General features: G+C 40.4%; 1 protein-coding gene across 1 annotated transcript in view; it reads left to right on the plus strand.

The window, feature by feature from the left end:
- The window catches only part of LOC104526375 (BDNF/NT-3 growth factors receptor-like), a gene marked incomplete at both ends in the record, with an annotated part of 32,224 nt that extends 11,100 nt beyond the window's left edge, over positions 1-21,124 (plus strand). The window contains one exon of the mRNA XM_010169810.1: positions 20,994-21,124. Coding sequence (XP_010168112.1) covers positions 20,994-21,124 — 131 coding nt within the window. The remainder of the gene's footprint in view (positions 1-20,993) is intronic.
- Between the last annotated feature and the right edge of the window lie 255 nt (positions 21,125-21,379).

Raw genomic sequence — 21,379 nt, forward strand, 5'->3', positions numbered from 1 at the left:
GCTTTGGTCCGTGAAGTTCATTTGTGCACAAAGGTGCTGTATCATCAGGTGAGAGTAAAATGATTTATGTTTTGTCCAGCAATGCCATTCCTGTCTATGTTGATGGTAAATTCTCACCTCATTTTGCATACTGTATCTGCTCAGTTCTGAACGAACAGATTGCTACAGTGGATCTCAGTAGTAATTTTTCTGGTACCTCAAAATAGCTGGTACTGTACCTGTTAGAAACCTTTCATCAAATAAGTATCTCATAAACCTTACGGAGTGTATTTCTTCCAGATCTTCCAACACGTAGAAATTGGTTTATGCTCTGTGACATAAAGATTTATGTTCTTTTTAAAATCCTAATCCTATCTAATAAACCAGCAGATATTCCCAGTATCATATGTAGCAGCTTCCCTGACACTAACAGCAACATGTTTATATCCTTCTGTGGCTGAAACCTTCAGGACCAGGAGAGCAGAGGAGGAGAGGATCAGAAGCCAGTGCAGCAGAGAACTGATGCTCATCTGTCCTGACAGGCAGTGATGTGAAACAGTGTTAGCGTTATCAGAGGTGCAAGTCTCAAGGTTGGATTCCCGGGCTGGACCCCTCCAGCTGCCGCAGCCAGTCCCAGCAGGCATCAGACTTGAAGCCCATAAGCTCTGACTTCAACTCAGCCTTGTGAGAAAGGTCATTTCACTCTTGTACCTAATCGTGAGAGGAAACATCAGGTGCATGTTTTCAGGAGGTGTGGTTTCAGACACAGTAAATTGCAGTTCTAATCCTGAAGATGTGGTGTTATAGGAGCACAGATTTAAGCCTCAAATTCACATGATCCATCTTGGAGAGTATATTTCCTTTTTGTCTTAGCTTTTGCTTCTGGAGAGGAAGGCACAAGCCTTTTGCTTTCCTTGCAGATGCAGTGAATCCTTCTGAAAGCTAATCTTAATGCAGCTATTTGCATCAATCCTTATTTTAGTAGAAGGTGACTGAAGTCTAACTGAAGTCTTTTGCATTATGCATTCTGATGCAGCATGTTTCCTCGCTGGAATTGGTTTCACGCATTTATCACAACGTTGTATTGCACTTCAAGGTTAAAATTTTTTGCCTTTTTTAATGGCAGCATTTTAAAGAGCCCTGAAATTGTACCACACTGAGGAATAAACACAGTGCAAAATAGAGTATGTCTTTCAAATGAGGAAGAAGAGAGAAGTTTTCTTTGCACTGGTAGCTCTTCTCTAGAGGCCTAATCCAGAATCGATTTCCCATTTTAATCAACGTGAGTCTTTCCAGCCTATTGATCTCTGTGTGTTTTGAGTTTGGACTCAACATCTGAAATAGGACTATGGACTATGGTAAATGGCAACATTAAACAAACTGGTGAGAGATTTATCTTGGACTGGTAAATTTTCTTGACTGCAAAATAGGATGGTTTCAAGATAGAACAAAGCATACAGGTGTTCATTGCTGCCACAGAAGACAGCTTTGCCATCTCAAGTTTGCAGCTTGTGTTTATTGACAGAGTATGTACACAGAAATGTGTGGAGCACTTTCTAAGGGAAAAACACAGAAAAGTATCAAGTGTTTTTCTTAATAATGGAGAGAAAGTGTACAGAGAAATCTTTGAATTTTATTTGTTTTGGTCTAGTCTTGGGACGGACTCTCTGCCTGAGCCTGCAGTATTTATTTTTATTGTATATAAAAGACTGTGCCCACCCACAGTGGGGTTTTGGCCTCACCAGACCAGTCATCCAATCCAAATGCCCATAAAAGCTTTTAAGAAACATTTTGTTACCCTTTCTCTAACCTTTCTCTATGGGTATGCTGTATAAAAGCGTACATGTTAAAATCCACAGTATTTGTTGGCTAAACCATCTCAAGAGCTGTCTTCCTGAAACTTTGATTCTTCCATGACTGCACTCAAAGGCTGTGCTGGGAGAGATTTGAATGGCTCAGAGACTAGAGTCTCCCCTATAATATAGCAATATGTCAGCAAACTGCAGAAAAGTTGGGTCTTTGGGAGACGAAGGGAGAACATCTCTCCTCTTACAGAGGGGTTTTTTGGATATCCCTCTCAGAAAGATAAGGCAAATTCAGAGAAGTGCTAAGAACTAAGCTTCTGCAGAAATATATCTCCATCCCAGCAGTTTTAATTTTTAAGAAAGAAGGGCAGTTATTTAAATGGAAATGCAGTCTAAGGGAAGATAGCAATCCTGGGTTTAAATCTTTCCTAGATCTCCATGCTCTTATAATAAAAAAATGAAGTATTAGTTTACAAGCTTGAGTATAAACCCTCTGTGTTCACAAGCTGCTCATCATTCCCCATTCTGCTATCTGCTAGCTGATCCTCCTAAGTCGTGTCAGTGCTAAGATGGACTAGGAGTTTTGCATAGTGTGTTAACTCTCTAGCTAATCAGGCTAAGAAAACCGTAGATCAAAACCTGTTTGTACACATTCGAGCCAAAACCAGCAAGCACTGTTTTCTTTGTATCTCAGTATTCTGTGATGGAACAAGCTTTATCTAACCTAATCTGTGACAGACCTCATTGTCTCTGACAAGAGTGTATTTGGAATTAGCTTTTGGGTTGTTGCTTTTGAGTAAACTAACGAGCTGTTTAATACTGTACAAGCTAAGCATTTCTGCATCCTGATACACTTGCATTATTGAGGTTCTTGGTGTGTGATTTTTTTTTTTACGTTGTGCAAGCTGTAAATAAAAGCACACTTCTGGGCAACTAGTACACAATCGTATCCACAGAAGGTGATGGTTTGATTCACAGGAGACAACTTCTTCTCCACTCCTTTTCAACACAATGAAAGGTGGTGGAGCAAATCATCAGGGAAAAATAGTGTAAAGACTTATGAAATGCACACTGTACCCATTAATGCAAAAAATATGAAGTATATTAATACATTCAGTCTCAATGAGGTGCTCTTTTATGGCAAGATTATGAAACAAAGGAAAGGCAATGCAGACTCTTTAACATTTTGCTTGTTACCTTTAACAGGCAAGTGCTTTGTGTGGACAGGATTCACTGTATGTCCCCATGCTGTGCTACAGGCAATACCTCTGATTTTACAAACATGGATAAAATATTCTTATCTCTAGGTGTTGTTTAAGCTAGGAAGCATGTTGTTAAGGCTGACATTATTCTACACATGGCATTATAACCTCAAACTTTGAGACACAGTTGGTAATAAAACTCACTAGACGGGACAAAACCAACATCACAAAGATGAAGCGAGTAAATCATGCTCAGACAATAAGAGAAACTACAGGAAAAATACAAAAGCCCATTACTTGCCTGTGTCCAAGCAATAACCAGAGCGGGCACCAGTAAGAAGGGGCATCCTGTGAGACAGTAATGTGTATGAATCTTTCTCTCCTGGGCAACAAGAAGGAAGGAGAGGCTGGGGGACGAAAAAGGAAATAAAAGAAAGACAAAAGGGTAGGCCTCTTGGTCATTTACTCCAGTTAAGCCAATATTTTGCAGCTATACTGCTCCAAAGTTCAAGCTATTAAAATCACTACCTCGGTTTTGCCTTCCCTGACAGCGTGACTTCAGGATCTGGATTCAGGGAGCAAGAGGATTTGGGCAAGTAGGCTTTGCTTTTGATACATTACCTGACGTGTTAAAAGCAGCAGTGTTTGATTAAGGGTCTTTTTAATTGCCTCACACTAGGTTGATGTGTTCATTGAACTTTTTCTTTTTTCTGCATTTCATCATGACAGCCTACTAATTGAATATCTGGGTTGGGTTGGGAAGGGAATTTTATCCACATTTCTCTGGAGCCCCAGTGAAGAGAACCAGAGGTCAGCATGTCAGGGCCTTGCATCTGTAGCTTTAACTGTTTGTTGGTTTGATTTTATAGCTTTTAAACTGATGTTTATTTCTTTTCTAGATGTTCAGGAGGGAAGTCCTCTTGATTCCCTGGTGGTATTTCATTATGGTCATAATTTAAAAAAGTCTCATATCTTTGGGCAGTGTGAAGGGATCAATAGAGTTACAAGACAGCTGAAGAATGAAATTTCTGTGCATATCCGTGCCCCCACCTCCAGACCCCAGTTGCTACTTGTGGTGCTGGAGATACAAGAAGAGGGATTATTAGGGTGCTGAGATAAAGGAAATGTAACAACAGTGCTTGTATTTATCAAAGGGACTGAGACACCATGATTTGCATTGGTTGCTGAAAAGCAGAGGAGCTATTCTGTGTATTAGAAGTATTAACATGACAGCACCAACCTTACTGAAGATGAGATGGCCCATCATAATCCAAATTATGGGTTCTAACACAAAAATACTGCTGTATGCAAAACTTTTGCTCTTCTGAAGGATTTGTACATTGATGAGTATTTGCAGTAACACAGGAATTCAATTGCAGAATGCTTCTCTGATGATTATAATTTTGCTCAGTCTGGGAGAGATTTTCTAGCAATTAACTTATAACTGACAGCATTCAGATCAGGATGTATAGTTTATCAAAGTTGTATTCAAATCTTGGGTTTTAGTTCACACTTCTATAACTTCACTAGATCTTACTTACAACTTTGCTGTGCTTGAAGCTGAGTTTTAACTTCCATTCTCTGTATACTTTCCACTTGCACATGACTTTTACTGGATAAGGTACTTGGGAGTCAAATTTGTTAGCCTCTGGATAAGAATGAGGATAATGATCAGTGAATCAGTGTGCTGATGGACAGGCATCCTGCATAAGCTTCTGTATGAGACTGGCATCCAGTTCTTCATCTGATTATAGCCTTGAAAGAGTAGTTCCTCCACTGTAACGCAGAGAGAGAAAGATCCTAAAAGAAAGTGCCTTTACCTCTTTGTACAAGCAGAGTAATGCAGCCTTCCATCTTCAGTACAGCTCCTACCCCTCCAAATTTCCAGAGTAATAGGTGAGATTTTAAATGCACAGAAGTAAAGCTGTTCAAAAATTTAATTTTCCTCCCATGGGAGATTTCAGCATTTCGGAATTACTTTTGGCTTTAAAATGAGAGTGTAAGTTAAAGCAGAGGGCACTTAATTCAGTTTTGTCTCCAATTTCAAATTCAAGTGTTGACATGGAAAAATGTTCATCCTCAATAAAATGAAAATAATTCGGTATTTTAAAATGAAAATTTTATTTGGGCAAATATTTAAAAATTATGAGTAAGATTTTTTTATAGTTGGTAGAGGGAAAAAAAAAAAAAAAGCTTTTTTCCACTTTGGAATGTTGAAGTTGATTCTTTGTTTTATAAAGCCAAAACAGAAACTGAAGATCAACATTTGTGTACTGTCAAATCTAAAGCTTTATTTTCCATCATTAATATTTTTCAGTCAAATTTTTCTTCTGGTTTTCTGCTGAAGTCAGTGTTATGGGAATCAAAATTTTGAATATCTTGACTTGTATTTAATTAATATTTGACACATTTTATTTCATTCCTACACCTATTTCCATTTGTTTTCTTGTTGAACTTATCTGGGAAGGGGAGGGACTCTAAAAGACAAAAGGGGTTGTGTGTAACTGCAAGTGATACCCAGCAAGTCCAGACCTTCTTTGATTAAAGGGTGAAACTCCACTGAAGTCAATGGAGCTTTAAATATTGTCACCAACAGAAAATTTGTCCCATGGAGTGCAATTGCATTGTAACATCTTGAATGCTATTCACTCTCATGGTAGACATTATTGAAGGAGTCCCTTTACAAGCACTTACGCATTTATTATTTTCAAAACCCATTTCCTCAGAGAGGTCAAAAGCTCTTCTCTTCACCATAGGGAGCCCATGGGAATTTTAGCATTCTGAAATAAGGCAGGTATCCAACTGCATAAAAATGTAAAGGTCTTTTTTTTTTTTTTTTTTTCCCAGCCATGCTTTGGTTTTGTCATGAATCAAGAGTGATGGAATCTAAATATTTTTTATTGGAAGGAAAAACATTCCAGCGGGAAAAATGTCACATTAAAATCAGATTACTTCCAACTAATCCATAAAAGAAATACTCCTAGTGAAAAGGCCCTATCTCTGATTGCTTTATATCACTAGTGTGATGCTATAAAACCATTTTTATACTGTGTTTCTGGCAATTTTTTTTATTGTCTGTGCAAGAAATAGATTGGAGGTCTCCTCTAAAAGCTAAGCATTTTCTCCTGCTTGACTACACAGTAAAGCTGGAGTTTTCCTTCCTTGCCTATGCTGATACTTTGCCTTCAGAGTGGCAAACAATGGAATGAATTGCGGGCATTGCTTGAGAGCCCCAAGGTCCAAACAAAGCAAAGCACTGTGGCATTCCACAGCTGCAAATAACCCCTGCCTGAAGAGCTTTTGGGCTATGGCCCTGTTCATGTAATCCGGAGCTAGTTGGTTGGCCTGTAGGGAGGTTACAGACCTGGGACTTTGCACACAGGTTGAAGCATGGGGGGAGGATGCTCTGTTGTCCTGCCTGCATGAGCAGGGAGTCCCAGGGATTAAATCCCTTGCCCCAGCTCACACAGGAAATCTGTGGCTAACCCTGAATTGGAAGCCAGATCTCCTGCATGCCCCCCTCAGCCCCTGACCCATCCATCCTTCCTCCCCAGTGTCATGTTGACCTCCAGCGCAGAAACTTCTACCCGAGGAATTTTCCATTGAGTTCTGCTGCTGATGAGTTTCTTTCTCACCAATAGGTGGAAACTGACAGCCCGGTTTCTCAGGTGACACAAGGAACGGTTCTGCCATCCCAAATGAGGCAGGAAAAACATCACGCAGAACAAGGAATTTTCCATAAGAAACTGTACCATAGCAACTGAAAAAGACGTTGAAGCACATTACACATTCTCAGCTTGTTGCAACCTGTGCTTTGATGCAACAGGACATCAGAAAAGTGAAGACTTTGTTGTTTTGGGGTTTTTTTTCCTCACTTACTTCTTTGGCCAGGAGAGTGATTGCTTTAAGTGGTGCTGCTTGATCATAATGAATTCATTGCAAAACTGTGTAACCTTTCCACATCTCCAAAGTCTGTGCCAGAGCCTGTGTTCCAGCATGCATTGTTATGCTATAGCTGGGGAGGTAACTACATCTGCAAACTTCCATAAGAGATCACAAGCTTTTGAAATAGTAGGATAACTAACCAAGTCGGCTGCAGAAATATATTCAACAGGTTGGCAGCTGTGCAATATGTGACATTGAAATAAAGTTGAGTCATTGAGAAGTAGTGATAAATAAGCTAGCAAAAGTTTCTGTCTTTTTTTCTAAGCACACCCCAATTATGATTGTCTAGTGTAACAGAAGAAAACTTCACTGTGCAAAACAAGTGGCTGTGACATTGGTTTCAGTATGGACAAATTCTTGCTGTACTAGGGACAGCATTTATTAAAATGTTGTGTAAATTCTTAAACAGAAGTCTTTTCAGGGCAGATGTTTAGCTTGTTCCTGAGCAGCTGTAACAGGCTGTTCAGGATGAAGAAATCTAAATGAATAGGACCTAAAATACTTAAGTGGGAAAACAGCAGAAAATCTGATTAGCACTACTAATCAGCTGAGGTCTGGAGATTCCCTTTCTTTTGAACTGGAGCAGTTTAGTCATCTTCCTTTTCTTTTTTTCAGAGTTCATACTGCACACTGCCCATATTCAATCTTTCCCTTGTGTCCCTTCTCAAGCTTATCAGGAGTTCAGTCTTGTACCTCTCACTACAGACAATAAACTCCATATGGATGATCCTCCTCTTCTATATATCTGCAGACATGCATCACTGGATGGAAAATTGCAGCATAGAGCACATTTGCGATTGATGTACTTCTTTTTAATTCAAACTCACAACCTGTCCAATTTCTGAGATATTTCTGAGGCAAGATGTAAGTCTTTTTTGTGAGACTGCCTGTTTTGGTGACAAGCCTGTCACTGATTTGGTAAAGTTGTATCAGACTCCTGCAGAGCTGGGCTTGAACTAAAAACGCTGTACTGGAGCAGTAGTCATGGCTGTCCTTAACTAGGGCTTTCAGCAAGGTCCATATGTGAAAGCACAGCACTTTGTGCAGTTGCAAGGCTAATGCACTTGCTCCTAGCTATTGTACCTAGCTTTCAACTTGGTTAATTATGTGCAAAAATACCTGTTAAAATTGTTTTGAGAAGGAATTTTTTTCCAATTATATTGTTCAGATGCTTAGCTAGAATAGTGCTCATTAGAATGCAATTTACCATTTTCCCCAGTGTCCACAACAACTGGAATTTCTGATGCCTGCTTGACACAATATGAAGGAAAATAATTCCAGTAGCTCCTGTTCAGAAATCTTTATTTGTTTACATTTATGAAGGTGTGGAAAGGGAGCTATGGCAAGTAGTTTTGAAGTGCTGGTTGTGGTATGTTAATCCCTGAGGGCCTGTTTACTTTTATATGGGATGGTACATAAAAGACTGTAAATTAACAGCATATGGACTGGAGTAAGCAAAGAATTAGGGCACTTAGCTAAGCAACAGACCTGACATATTCTTTTTTTCATGGCAAGGTTGTTTTAGGTTTTTTTTCCTTAAATGAGGAGATACAGTGAGTTTCGTAGCTTCTTTCTTCATCAGCTTCTCTTTGTGACTGTTAATCTAGAAGGACTTCACTGAGTTTCGCAGTTTACATTTTGTGAGTGAGAGCAGGATCAGTTTCATGGCATACAAAATAACACTAAAGGCAATGCAAGAGAAACAGTGTTATAAAGTCTTTTTTACAAATGCACTTTTTTCTTTCCAGTTGCCTTTATTTTTGACTGTGTTATAATCCACTTACACTTTAAGGAGGCCAGAATCTGTAAAAATAAAAGAAAGTATTAATTGCAGCCAAATCTGTTACCTGAAGAGTTTCCACTGTAGATTTTGAAATTTAGAAAGTGATGGTAGCAGGGAATTTGGGACATTGTTTTCAGAATATATCAGATAAGAACTTTGATGGATACAAAGCTTACACTTCATAGCTTTGTGACACTGTTCGAATAGAAAGTAAGTAATGTTTTAAAAAAATTCATTATTGTGACACAACTAAGTAAGCATTTATGGCATTGTTTTCTAAGTGGGGAAAACTCAGCAGACAGATACACTCAGCAGAAGCCTCATAAGAGTTGTTTGCCGACGAATTTGCTGACAAATACCTTTTCTATCTCTATGTGTGTGTGTGTGTCTAGGTTTCAGAAGCAAATAATGTTGCCCCTCTGTAGCTTCTCTGTGACAAAAATTGCAAATCAGTAATGGTTATTTTTGCAGTTAGAACCTCTTATATTCTTGGTACATGTGGCTGAATTATTGTTCTCATATCAAAGAAAATGTTGCAACAAGGGAAGAATAAATGTGACAGAAGCAATAGTGAAAACAACACACTAGCCTGTAAGTTAGTTGAGAGTTGTTCATGGGAAAACATTGGAAAAACTACCCAGTAAATCTTGAAATTGGTTTATAAATAATTATGTTAGCTTTTGATCCTTCCTCTTCTCCTTAAAATTCTCCCTAGAAAAGGACAGGCTAGAAACACAGTGTCCTGAAAATTGCTTGAGGACTATTTTATGGATGTTGGACTACCGAAAGGCAAAGTATCCCTCCAGCTCCGTAACAGGCTTCAGACCAGTCCCTCCTAAAAGCAGGTCTGTACTTGCCCTCCTGCTGGTGGTGGTGTTGCAGGAGGCAGCAGTTAATCAACATTGCTTTTGAAAGTGGTCTGTTAATCTTCCCTGGTGACATCTTGTCTGTAGGGCTAACAATAATGCTTTGTGTACCTCAGTGTTTTGGTTAAGTGCAGACCACAGCATATCAGTGGGCAACACCCATTTCCTTAGCTGCAAGTGCCAGTTATGAGCAACTTGAGACAAAAATCCATCTGTTTCACTGGTAGCAATAAAAATTCTGGTAATTTTTAATATTTCCTTTACTGATAAGCACGTGGGGTATTCTGCCATTACAGTTCAACAAATGTAGCAGCCATTTGTCTTGGTTGCTGCTGCTCAAAATGTTTTGTACATACATGAGTATGTAGGCAGCTGGTATTTATTGCTCTGGGAGAACTTGAACTTAAGAAGGAAGTGGAGAAAAAGCCTGTATTTTGCCTGTCTTTGTTCTGTGCAGACTACAGTTGCTGTAAATATCATGGTGTACAGTAGTTGGAACAAAAAAGTTTTCTTTTTTAAAAGCAACAGTCGTATAGACACTAGGTGAGAAGAGTACTTTTCTGGTCCATGCATTTTTGGTTTCTTGCAGAGACTGACAGAATTACATTTGCATTCACTTCAGTCTACAACAAGTATAAGAGAAGATTCAACTGTAAGTACTTGCCAGATATCAAGAGGGCAAGGGACAAAGGTGACTGTGATTTATGGTGATATCTTTTAAGCTTTTATAGAATATCATACGTGTGTACTGGCTATCACCACAAAATTAATTGGTACTCATTGGTCAGAGCTGCGAACTCAGTCTGCTTCTAAGTGTAACAGTCTTCTGTAGGTCATGTTCACTATACTGACACCATATGTCAGATCCTGAATAAAGTTCATTCAGCCATTTCTACTGTTCTTGTTTGCCCTGCTGTGTGTGTGCTACCATGAGCAAGAGTTCATATCTTGGCAAAGACTGGGTCTGTGTGCTTTGGGAAATATGTGTCTCGGGCATCTGCTCATTGGCCAGTTCTCGAGCAGCACTGGGGCTTGTGGGAGGGCATCCTTTGAATCACGCCTGGTGTTTTCTTCTTTCTTGGAAACTGACTGGAACAAGATGTTCAAAGCTCTTTCTTCCTCCCTTTCCTCCTTTTTTTAGTGCCTCTTTCTATCTTTCACTTCCATGCATCAAAAGGCTGTAACTGGGTTCATTATTGTGTGACAAATCAGCCAGTAAACTTCTATGCATTTTGCTGCATTTGGGCACCTCCTGTTCCTTAGTGACAGCTGCTTGGCTCAGCACACTGTAATTATCAAAACCAAGATGCTTTTAGGTGCTGAAAGCATATTGGCAGAGACTGAACTTGTCCTCAACCTCATCAAAGGCCACAGCTTTAAAAGATTCCATTCAGTGGTTGGTTAGTTGTGTTGTCACTGTTGCTACTGAGCCTCTGACTGCTCGTTATCACAGTGGACCCTGTGGGAAGCTGTCTTTACCCTAAAGGAGTGCACATCTTTGTTTTTCATTAGCTGCTGACATATCATATAGTTAACTTCTGATTAATGTATCTGTGTTCATTCTCTTTTTTGAGAAGTTTTATTGATATGTGGGAGGGGATTTATAAATGTTAGGGAAAATTTACGAAGCCCTTATGTACACAGATGTCTGAAGGGAACTTTGCTGAGAAACAGACCTGTTGGCTTGTTGTCTGTAGTGGAACCAAGGCACTCCTTGCTCCTACTTTAACCCTACCTCCATTTGGTGTGATGACTCTGGTGCCTTCGCAGCCATGGGAGGCATACAGAGCATGGCATTGCCTCTGATCCTCTAAAGGACAAGTGGCCCTGGGCTCTAAGTTGTGCAGACCAGTTGCAAGGAACTGTATGTAGCTGAGACTTTTGCTCCCTCACCAAACTTGTTTTAGCAAAGAAAGAGGACTCCTTCTTATTTGTCTGAAATGTAGATAAACATAATTTCAACTGACAGGTAACACAGGCCAGAGCTGAATTGAATGGAAGGATATTTCTTATATTCTCTGGTAGATCTGTTAGCTAGATGTGTTAGTTTTCGTGTTAATTTTATGAAAATAACATGCAGATCCAAGAGAAGAGAAAAGAAAATACATGATATTTTTTACAAGATAAATAATCTGTGAAAGTCCTGCTATTCCCATAACCAAGCCATAGCTCTGTTTTTCTCACTGTATCCATGGGCCCGGTTGGGTTTTCTATCAGGACAATTAGAATAGGCACCTACCCTGCTGCTACTAAAAAAGGCTTTGAATTGTTCTCAAATCCTGCTGGGTTACAGTGTAGTGTGATTTACAGAGCAGTTCCAAGTAGGAGCACCACTGTTTGCTTAAGCAAAACTCAATATAGGGGCATGACACAGTCTCGTTCACATTGCTCCCTAGGATTTGAGGAAGTTGTTAGACCCTGGAGAATGAGAAGTCACTCAGGCTGTGGAAACCTTTACACACAGAATAATTTGTGTTGTTATCATACAACAAACATACACTTTACAGTCTTAGTCCTTTGGAGGATGTAGGATGGAAGACCCAGGTCAGCAGAGGAGGTGATGTGTGGTCTACGATAAACAGATCTTTCTAAGCTTGAAAAATGGAGAAAGTACTACAGTCATACGGAAGCAGAGGAATAAGTTTTTTCCAGTGCATGTGCAACAAGACAAAAGAAAAGTCATATTTTCTTTTCAGTTGTTGGGAATCTGTTCCTGAAAGATCCTCAGCATGTTGAGTCTTGCAAACCCTTTGTGACTTCATTTGGATGACCTGTAAGTGGGACCTTGTAGAGCTTTTGTTTGAAACTAGTACAATGTAATAATCTTTTGACTGCAGGAGAAGTTACCTGGCACAGCCCAGCAGCAAAGACGGATTTTCTGGGTGTACCTTGCATGCATATGCTGCCAGTTACAGCTGCCTTTGTTAGCCATAAGCACTGGGGTTCTGAAACTGTAACAGGGGCCAAGAGAGAAATGCCCTGTGGGAAGCCTCTGTAGATGTCATGCCCTAGCAAAGAGGTGTGTCAGCCTCTCAGTGCAGCTGCATCAGAGCAACAGGTGCCTTACCACAGAAGGACACAGAAATGCCGAAGGACGGCACATTTGTAAAAGGGAATGATGGTTTTGCCCATGTCTTCTGTCTCACAGGGTTTTGGGGTGGTATCACAGTTAGTGCTAACCCCTTCTGCATCCCCAGAGGGCAGGGTGCAAAAGGAGGTTCCTTTCAGTGTATGGGAAGACTCCAGACTTGTTTTCTCTCCTTAAAATGTGTCTCAATGAAAAACGCGGGGATCTGATCAAAGGGCAAGGAAGGTTTCTTCTTTTGTTTGTTCATAATGCCCGATGTCTTTAGTGGGTCCTCCTCAGATATAACGAAACCTGTAACTTTTCTCTGTGTTTAAAGGCCACTTACGGCAAAACCCAGGGAAGGGAGTGGTACACACAGAATTGTGAGTAACCACATAGGGGCAAAGCCTTAACTGTGTGCAGGGGAGGAATTTACCACAACTGGGCAAAAGAAAGCAAAACATGGACATGCATAAGATTCAGCTTTTCTCATGGAAAGCCACACAGTGTGCTGTAGCCTGAGTGAAGTGTAAAAGGTGCTCTGAAGCAGGACAAAAATTCTTAGAAAAAGCATAAATAATATGCTTAAAAGTAATATATAAAAGACTGGGTTCTGTCATGCTCCTACAATGTTTTCTCTATTGTTCCCTTTTCTTTCTGCTGCAGCAGGGCAAACCTACCCTTCTAACATGGCACATCAGATGCTATGCCATGTTTTGGTCAAATAGTTCAGCAAAAGGTAGAGATTAAGTATGTGCTTAACTACATGAGGCAATAGAATTTGGCACTGTGAACTAAACATATGGTTTATTCCTTCACAGGCTTGAAAGCTCTATTTAATTTTAATTTTTCTTTTTGAAAGGCCACCAGTAAAACCCTTCTGTCCTCCCTTATATCGAGGTCCAAAATTATTTCCTTTTCCTTTTAAAATGAGAAGGGAAAAAACAAAGCAGAGAAACCTACATCAAAAATAGGACAATCTCCTTTGAATTTCACCTCTATACCCACTTAGGCCAAGCTTGAACATGGCTCAGTCTCTGAATGTATGATATTTCTTTCAGGTCCTGTTCCCAGACTGGCATCCTGTGATGCTTTTCAGACTATGCCTGTTTCTGAAAACAGAGATAGAAAACAGTTAATACTTTGAAGACAGTATGTTTATTAGCCCTTCTCCCCTGCAAGCATCTATTATGTGAGATATGCTACATGGTACTTCCTCATCCTTTGCTGAGTGCTTCTGTTTCTGCAGCCCAGAAGATCCCTAAAGATTAGTATCATGCTGAGGGAAAGGATTTCCTGGTCTGAGCTAAGAGAAGGGTGGTGGTAATGAGCTCATTGTCTCCAGTTAACTTAATCATGGAAGGCAGACCAGATGTGCCACAATAAAATAATACTAGCAGAGTTTTTGTACCACAGCTAACACAAAATAGCCTTCAAGTTTTACAATCATTAATCTTTTGAAAAAAGTGCATTGAGATTAGCATTTACAAATTAAGTGTATACACATCTGCAAAGGCATTTTTTGGTCAAAATTCCAGCACAGTTTTCTGCTTAAAGCTGATTTATGGTACTGTGCTGAAAAGTGGTTAGTAGGCTGAAAGCAGCATAGAAAGAGAAACACAGGGTGTTTAGTATCTGCTGTTAGTCTGAATGTAAAGCGCCAGACTTTGCTGTCAGTTATTCTGGTATATCACAATTGTTTTAGCATGTAACAGATCAAATCCATATTTAATATATATTTACAATTGAAATAGAAAACAGTTTCGGGTTGCTGAGGCTTGAGGGCCTTGTGTACCTTAGTTTTTGTATGCAAGGGCGAATTCATGCTTGGAAAAACTGTCAGCTTCATTATTCTTGTTATCCTGAAGGGTCAATTTAGCTCATAAGGCTCATGCATTTAAAACAATTATAGAATTGTTATTATAATTTATTATTAAGTAGTTCTTATTTTATTATAAGTATCTAATAAAGTACGGCAATATGCCTGTCTGTGGCCAAACTGAGAGGATCTTGGCCAACTAAAACAAATCAATTAGCTAACAAAAGAGTAAGATAAAAACCTGAACAGAGATCAAATTTTAACCCTAAAAGACAGCAAACACTTGAGTTTCAGCCAGAGAAGACCCACGCCAGCTACAGCAAAATTAGTTTACAGTGGGCAAGAGCTGTGGTGCCCCTGCTGCTGCGGGCAGGTGGGGAGGACTGGGCACCCTCCCAGGAGCTGCAGCGCTATGTCACGAAGGGAAGCCTGATTCTCAGCCAAGACAATAGAAATTCTGAGGTTTAAAGTATAGATCCTATGAGGATATAAGTTGTAATTGAAGCAGCTGAAAGGTTAAGTTGCAACAATCACAGATTTATTGGATTTATCATCCGATGTAGCTCTTCACAGCTAGGAAATACCTGGGAATTATGCCATTCCTGTGAGTGCCCACAGGTTTGCCTTTTGTAAATGCCTCCAGTTCTCCCAGGAATACCACTGCCTATTCAACTTGCCCATTAAATGTCTCCTCAAGGCCCACTTAGGGTCTCATGCCTGTGAAAAATCTGGCAAAGTGCTGATGGCCACTCAGGAATAACTGTTTCACAGCTGTTGAATGAAACCGTTCTTTTTCAAAGAAACAAAACGAAATTCAAAGTAATTCAGGAGCCATACTTCTACAGGTAATGTGACAATGCCCAAATGCCTTTCTTACCTAGTTGTTCTGTACATCTTCCTTACTCATTTTTCTGTAGCCTATACCAGCCCTTTCATTTACAGCAGAGTACCTCAGGAACAGGTTTTCTGTCAGCTTATTTTCCTTCTGTTAAAGAGATGTGAGTTGAATCTCAGCTGTGGAGTATATATATGAAAACATGCTGCTTGTTTGTTTGTGCCTATAGCAGCTGAGCACCTGTCTTGCATAAGAATTTGTTGCTGCTGGATGGTAAAAATTAAACAGCAATAGCACTACACAAAAATATAAAGAGATTAGTAAGTAATGAATGTGGTATGGGATTACTCAGAAGTACACTCTCAGAACTGAGCTGGCCTGTTTCTGCATCCAGGCAATGCTGATTGGTTACAAGTTTAAAAAGAAAAAAAAAAAGTGGTTGTTGTTGGCTTTTTTTGCAGTGTGAGAGAGTAAATATATCAATGTGCCAAAATTTCTGCTCTGGAAATAGCATGCATAACTGCAGAGATGCTGCTGCTGCAGAATCCGATGGTCATTGGGCTAGACTTGCTGTCTGCTGTTCATAGTGATTTTGCATCCTCCTGCTATGGGATTCTCTCTGAAATTCTACCCCTCCTTTTATGTGAATAACAAGTGCTATACAAATTTTGTATACTATCTGAACAATCATTCAACCATTTACACCTGTTTTTTGTAGCAAGGTCTTAGAAATAGTTGAGTCTTCATGATTGCAAGAGAAATGGTGGGAGAAGAAATTAAGAACCTTGTAAAATATCTTTCTGTGGCACCCCATGTCACATCACAAGCTGTGTGTCTTCTGTGGCTGCTTTTTTTCTTATGCAACTGTAAATATGTTTATAATTTTACTTTGCCTGGTTACTTGGCATCTTGAAGATCCTTATTCTCTTCTCAAAGTCCTGGCATAACGTATTTCCTCAGGGCTGTTCCACATGTGTACTGCTAACAAAGTTTTGAACAGTGTCTTAGAAAGCAGACTCAGTAGGGCATGCAACACAACAAGACCTTCTAGTATGGGTAGTTCAGTGAGCAGTGATGATGGAGCCTGTCTGCTGTGGTTCTTATTGTCCATGAAGCAGGAAGCCTGTGTTGCAGCCCCTCTGTAAGGAGAGAGCTCTCCTCTGCCCTGCTGTCCTCATAAGGCGTATGGGAACACATCTGAAACTTAACAGCACTTGTGATACTGTAATTGGGTGAGATGTTCAAGATGAGACACACTCATGCGTACCACATAACTGTGTAATTTTCCTGCTCTTTAGGGATCCCAGCCTTAAAAGGATTAGTGTGATCTTCATAGGGAGCTGATTCTATGTTTTTATCCCAACCTTGTGGAGAGTTATACAAGTGTCCTGGCTTCCAGTTGAGAAAAACAACTGGAAACAACTTCTTTTAAAAGGTTGTTGAAATTTTTTCCAGAGAAGAGCCATGAAAATGACTGGCAAACTGGAGAAAAGGTTTTCCTGGGAGGAGCTTCCATCTCTTTGCCTTACCAAGAAGAGCAAGAAGAGTGTTCATCATGTATATTTAGTACCAGACCTTAAAAAGGCTGCTCAAGCTAGCAGAGAAAGTCTGAAACCAAAGGGGAAGACCTGCAAGCCAGACAAGCTAAAAACTAAGAGATAAAGAAAAAGGCATGCATTTTTATTAGTAGTGAAAATGATTACACATTAGGGCAAGTGAATAGCTCAGACTTTCAAATCAAGACTGAAACAGCTGCTTTGTGCAGGCAGTCTCCTGCCAAGCGCAACTCATTTAACTTAATCCTGTGCTTAGTGCTGTGTAGAAGGTCAGCTTAGGTGGTTTAATGGTCACATGTGGTGAGAAAACGTTCAGACCTATTGTTTGTGACCAAAGGGAAAACACTTTCAGTCTGTCACAGCATTTCACTTTTTAATTACGTGCAGAAACATTTTAATAATTTATACTGCTGAGTGTCCTGCTATCTGTGGCTAGAACCAGTCACATCCAACTCAGTGAATTCCATGTGGTGAGGTGATCCCAAGTTGCCCATTTTGCTGGGACCCACTCCAGAACGCGGTGTCACCCTCTCTGTTCAGCCTCATCATCAAAGGTGGGTTACCTGCGGAGTGCAACTGCATGCCTGTTTGCAGGATAAGGCTTTGATGCGTCATTTCCAGTGTGACGTACTGTTTTTTAGTGAATGGAATACCTAAATGTCCAGCTCTGTTGGTGGGATGTCTATGAGACCGCAAGATGAATAGAGAGCCCTTTTCTGTAGTTGTGCTCCTTGTTGATAGCCGATTCCCTGCAGTCATCTGTGGGAGCCCTCTGCTTCTATAGATATGGCTGTGTGGTTACTTAACACCACTGCTTCTTTTCAGTATTTACCCTTGTTTAGTTTGCTGGGTCTCGCTTTGTATTTTGTTTCATACTTCTCTTAAGTGTTTCAACTTTACTTAGCTTTTAGCTTAGTGTAATGTATTTTTTACAGTAATTAGACAAGATATTTTAAACCAGGGATTATATGCTTTTAAAAGTACAAACGGCGGCTCAAATGCAATCACCATTTAGAGTCAAAAGGGGGAAAGCAACATAGCTACCCTTTGAATGTTTGTATATCTTTGCCTCTGAAACAATCTTATGAGACCACTTCTTTGGTAATTCAGTTATGCCACCTCTTTGGCCAAATTCTGTTTTGTTTCTTCAATGTAAAACCAGGATAATCTCTTGGACTTCAACAGAGATAATTGGCTTTATCCTGATATTAACTGAAAGCAGATTTTGACCTGAATTTTTCAGTGTATCTCCTGCTAACTCCCACTGAAGACGATGTCATTATGGCTGGGGCCCTGAGTGTACTAAATGGATTTTTTCCTTAGCTCGTATTTCCGTCACATCATGTGTATTTGATTTACTTGCATTGTTCTTATATTTAATCTCTGCCCATTTAGTCACATTTTTTTTATATTTTTTTAGTAACTCAGTGCAGCTCAGAAAGGTAACAGGGATGGATAGAGCATGACAAGTTGCAAATATATTCCATGCAGATCTTTTCTGCAGCTTGATGCATTTTGGTTTTAACAGTTTGGTTTATGGAATGGGTTGCTTATTCAAATGCTTAGTTTATACAAGAGCATTTAGCAGCAGCTGTAAGTGTACTACAAAGAAGTAGTTGATATGTTTCTTATTTATTTTTATTCTATTGTTTGTAAAGTCCTCCAGAACTTCACAAAAAACCTTTGTACTGTTAGAGCCAGCATTGAGGGTGTTCTGGGTTCAAAATGGAGAAGACCCACACAAAATTCAGAAAGTTAACTGTGCTCATCACCAAGTTTTGCCAGCTGTGGAGACAACTAAGTGAAAAACTGGCTCTGATGGAGTTTTGCTGCTGATGCCCTACTCCCGGCCTATGGGCTTTGTGAGCATTTTAAGATGGTAACACTGGTGACATGGAGCTGAACTTCTTTCTCTAGGAAAGTATCCTTCTGGTGATACTGGTCAAGCAGAGGGAAACAGAAGTCCCCAAGAGGCAGGGTTGAATGGCAGGTTTGGCAGGGGGTAAGGGGGAGTGCTCATGTTTTAGTAAGCATTTTTTAAAGCACAGGTCATTAGGTGTGCCACGCTCCAGTGCTCAGGCGGCGTGCTGGGGCAGCGGTCCTCCCCGCCTGTCTGCCTTGTCACCGGTATTGGCAGAGGTGAGGATGCCAGTTGACTTGTGTCCATGGGGAAAATGTGTGCTTTGGTTCAGGTCTGTCTTGTGCTGACTGCATTTTGTGCTTCACTTGAAAAACCAGTGCTGAGCAGGAAAGGAAAATAAAAAGCAAATTCCTACTGACTGCAGGGGAGCTACTTGGGTAGCTGGCCAAACAAAATATCCCCGTATACATGGATCACCATGGTAAAAGTCAATCTAACCCTAGACCAGAGTTTGACAAGAGTGAAAAACAAGGATACCTTGCAGTCTCCTTTCATATGTACCCAACTGTTAATAGGACATGTGGCCTGTGCTGGGAGGCCTGGCATTGGAGGAGGGGGTAGATGATGGCCCCCCTGCAGCTGCCAGCTGTGGAGACAGGAGCAAGCCCTGGTGGGTCTGGTGTGGCATGGGGAGAAGCTGGCTTTCCTCTCTGCTCCCAGGGCATGGTGGGCCTGCTTGTGTGCCAGCCTGGGGGTTTCTGGCAGGTGCCAGCTGGGTCTAGTGGAGGTCCACTCCTCAGGTGCTCTGCCCCCCTGGCAAACTCAGATGGAGGCACCTGGGGACATATCTCACTGCCCTGGCTTGCTCCAGCACTGGGCTCCCCCAACATGCACGCACATGGATGCGAAGTGCATTTATATGCTGTGCACTTGGGTTACGTCACTGTATGCTTACTGTGTGGGACACATGTATTTTTCTCTTGTAGACTGTGGTGCCTTTCTGCAAATGCTGGTGACAGCAATGGGGATGGGCTGTGCCATTTATCCTCACTGCTATTACCAGCAGCACTGTTTTCCATCTTTTAGTAGTGGAGCCAAGGTGGTTTGTGCGTAATGGTCACCTAATTTGGAACAGGCCTGTGGCCAAGCATGGAGGCAGGAATTGGGCTGCATCTGAATGGATCCTAAATTATTGGCAGGGTTCAGTCCTGGTCCCTGCAGTTAAAGCAGCCAAGGTGAGATTCATGCCTTTGCAGAAGCCAGCCTGATGCCTCTGCACCACTGTTTACTTCACTGTGTTTAGGTTTTAAATTGCAAATAGACTTTGGCCAGGCAGGGTTAAATTTCAGTGTTTGCAAAAGCAGCTAAATGCACTAAGGTTAAATTCATCAGTAGATGCTGTTTTGTAGAATTTCAGCAACACGACCTGTCAACCCTGTTGACTTGGCCAGTTAAACTGGCCTTACAGTTGCTTTATTTAGCTTGTACATTGCAAATTTATAATGTATTCTACAGAATTTGGTAAAGTCTTTTAAATACTAAATCTTTTAATGGAAGCTTGTGCTGAAAGGAAAATGTAAAATGCATTGAACAAAAATGCTCAAGGACTTTAAAGTCCAAATTAACTGATTGTGGGCAGAAATTCCACTAAGGCTCCGTCCACTATGCTGTCTAAAACCTTTGTCCATCTTTTATTTCTTTTACTTCAGAACAATACTGTAAATCATGTTTGCAAGAAAAAAATTTCTATCTTATTATAATGGTAGTATAGCACAGAGAGGGAAAGCAGTTTAACAAGTGGTAAGAGAATCAGAGAGTAATTTGAATTTAGTTGAAAGATGGCATGTTTTGTTTTCTTGGATTAGGTTAATTTTAAAACACTTTTACTTTGGACAAGAGAGTTCAGCTATTGTGAGAGGTATAAAAATAGAAGTGGTGTGAGAAAGGTTTGATTTGTTTTCTGATTCTTTGTTTTCATGTTTTAAAAAAAGCAGAATTGGCTGTTATGTATGCCTTGCAACAATCATCCTAACACGATGATAAATGGCCTCCGTGTCTTCTTATCCAGCAAATGAGCTACTCTCCAAATATAAATATATTAACTCAGTCTTTTTCAACAAAGCACTAATGAATGACACATGGGCACTCTGGTTCCTTCCACGACACGTGCCCCACTTTCCAGGCAACACTGTCTCCACGTGGCTGTAAGCATGAATCCCATCCCATCCTGGCCTTGCATCTCACTTCTGACATCCGTTTTGTCTTCTTTTCACAGTTGTGCAGCACATCAAACGCCACAATATTGTTCTCAAAAGAGAACTGGGAGAAGGAGCCTTTGGGAAAGTCTTTCTGGCGGAATGCTATAACCTCTGTCCCGAGCAGGACAAGATCTTGGTGGCAGTGAAGGTAAAAGAGTCTAGGGTTTCCATTATTAATTCATGGTTGCAACTAATGCTATTTTGTTTGTAAATGATCATGTTTGCCTATTCTGTAGCCCAGTGTAACTGCACTGATATATGTAGAAGGGTTCACCAGGCTAATGGAGTGTTAAGAGAATGTGATATTTGATCTTGCTGTGGATTATAAAATGAGAGCTTAATTTCATAACGAAAAGTGGGGAAACAGACTGTGTCACAAAGGGGCAAAATCTTTTATGATCTA

The sequence above is a fragment of the Antrostomus carolinensis genome, unplaced genomic scaffold (assembly GCF_000700745.2).
Source record: "Antrostomus carolinensis isolate BGI_N321 unplaced genomic scaffold, ASM70074v2 scaffold8306, whole genome shotgun sequence".
Taxonomy (NCBI): Eukaryota; Metazoa; Chordata; class Aves; order Caprimulgiformes; family Caprimulgidae; genus Antrostomus; species Antrostomus carolinensis.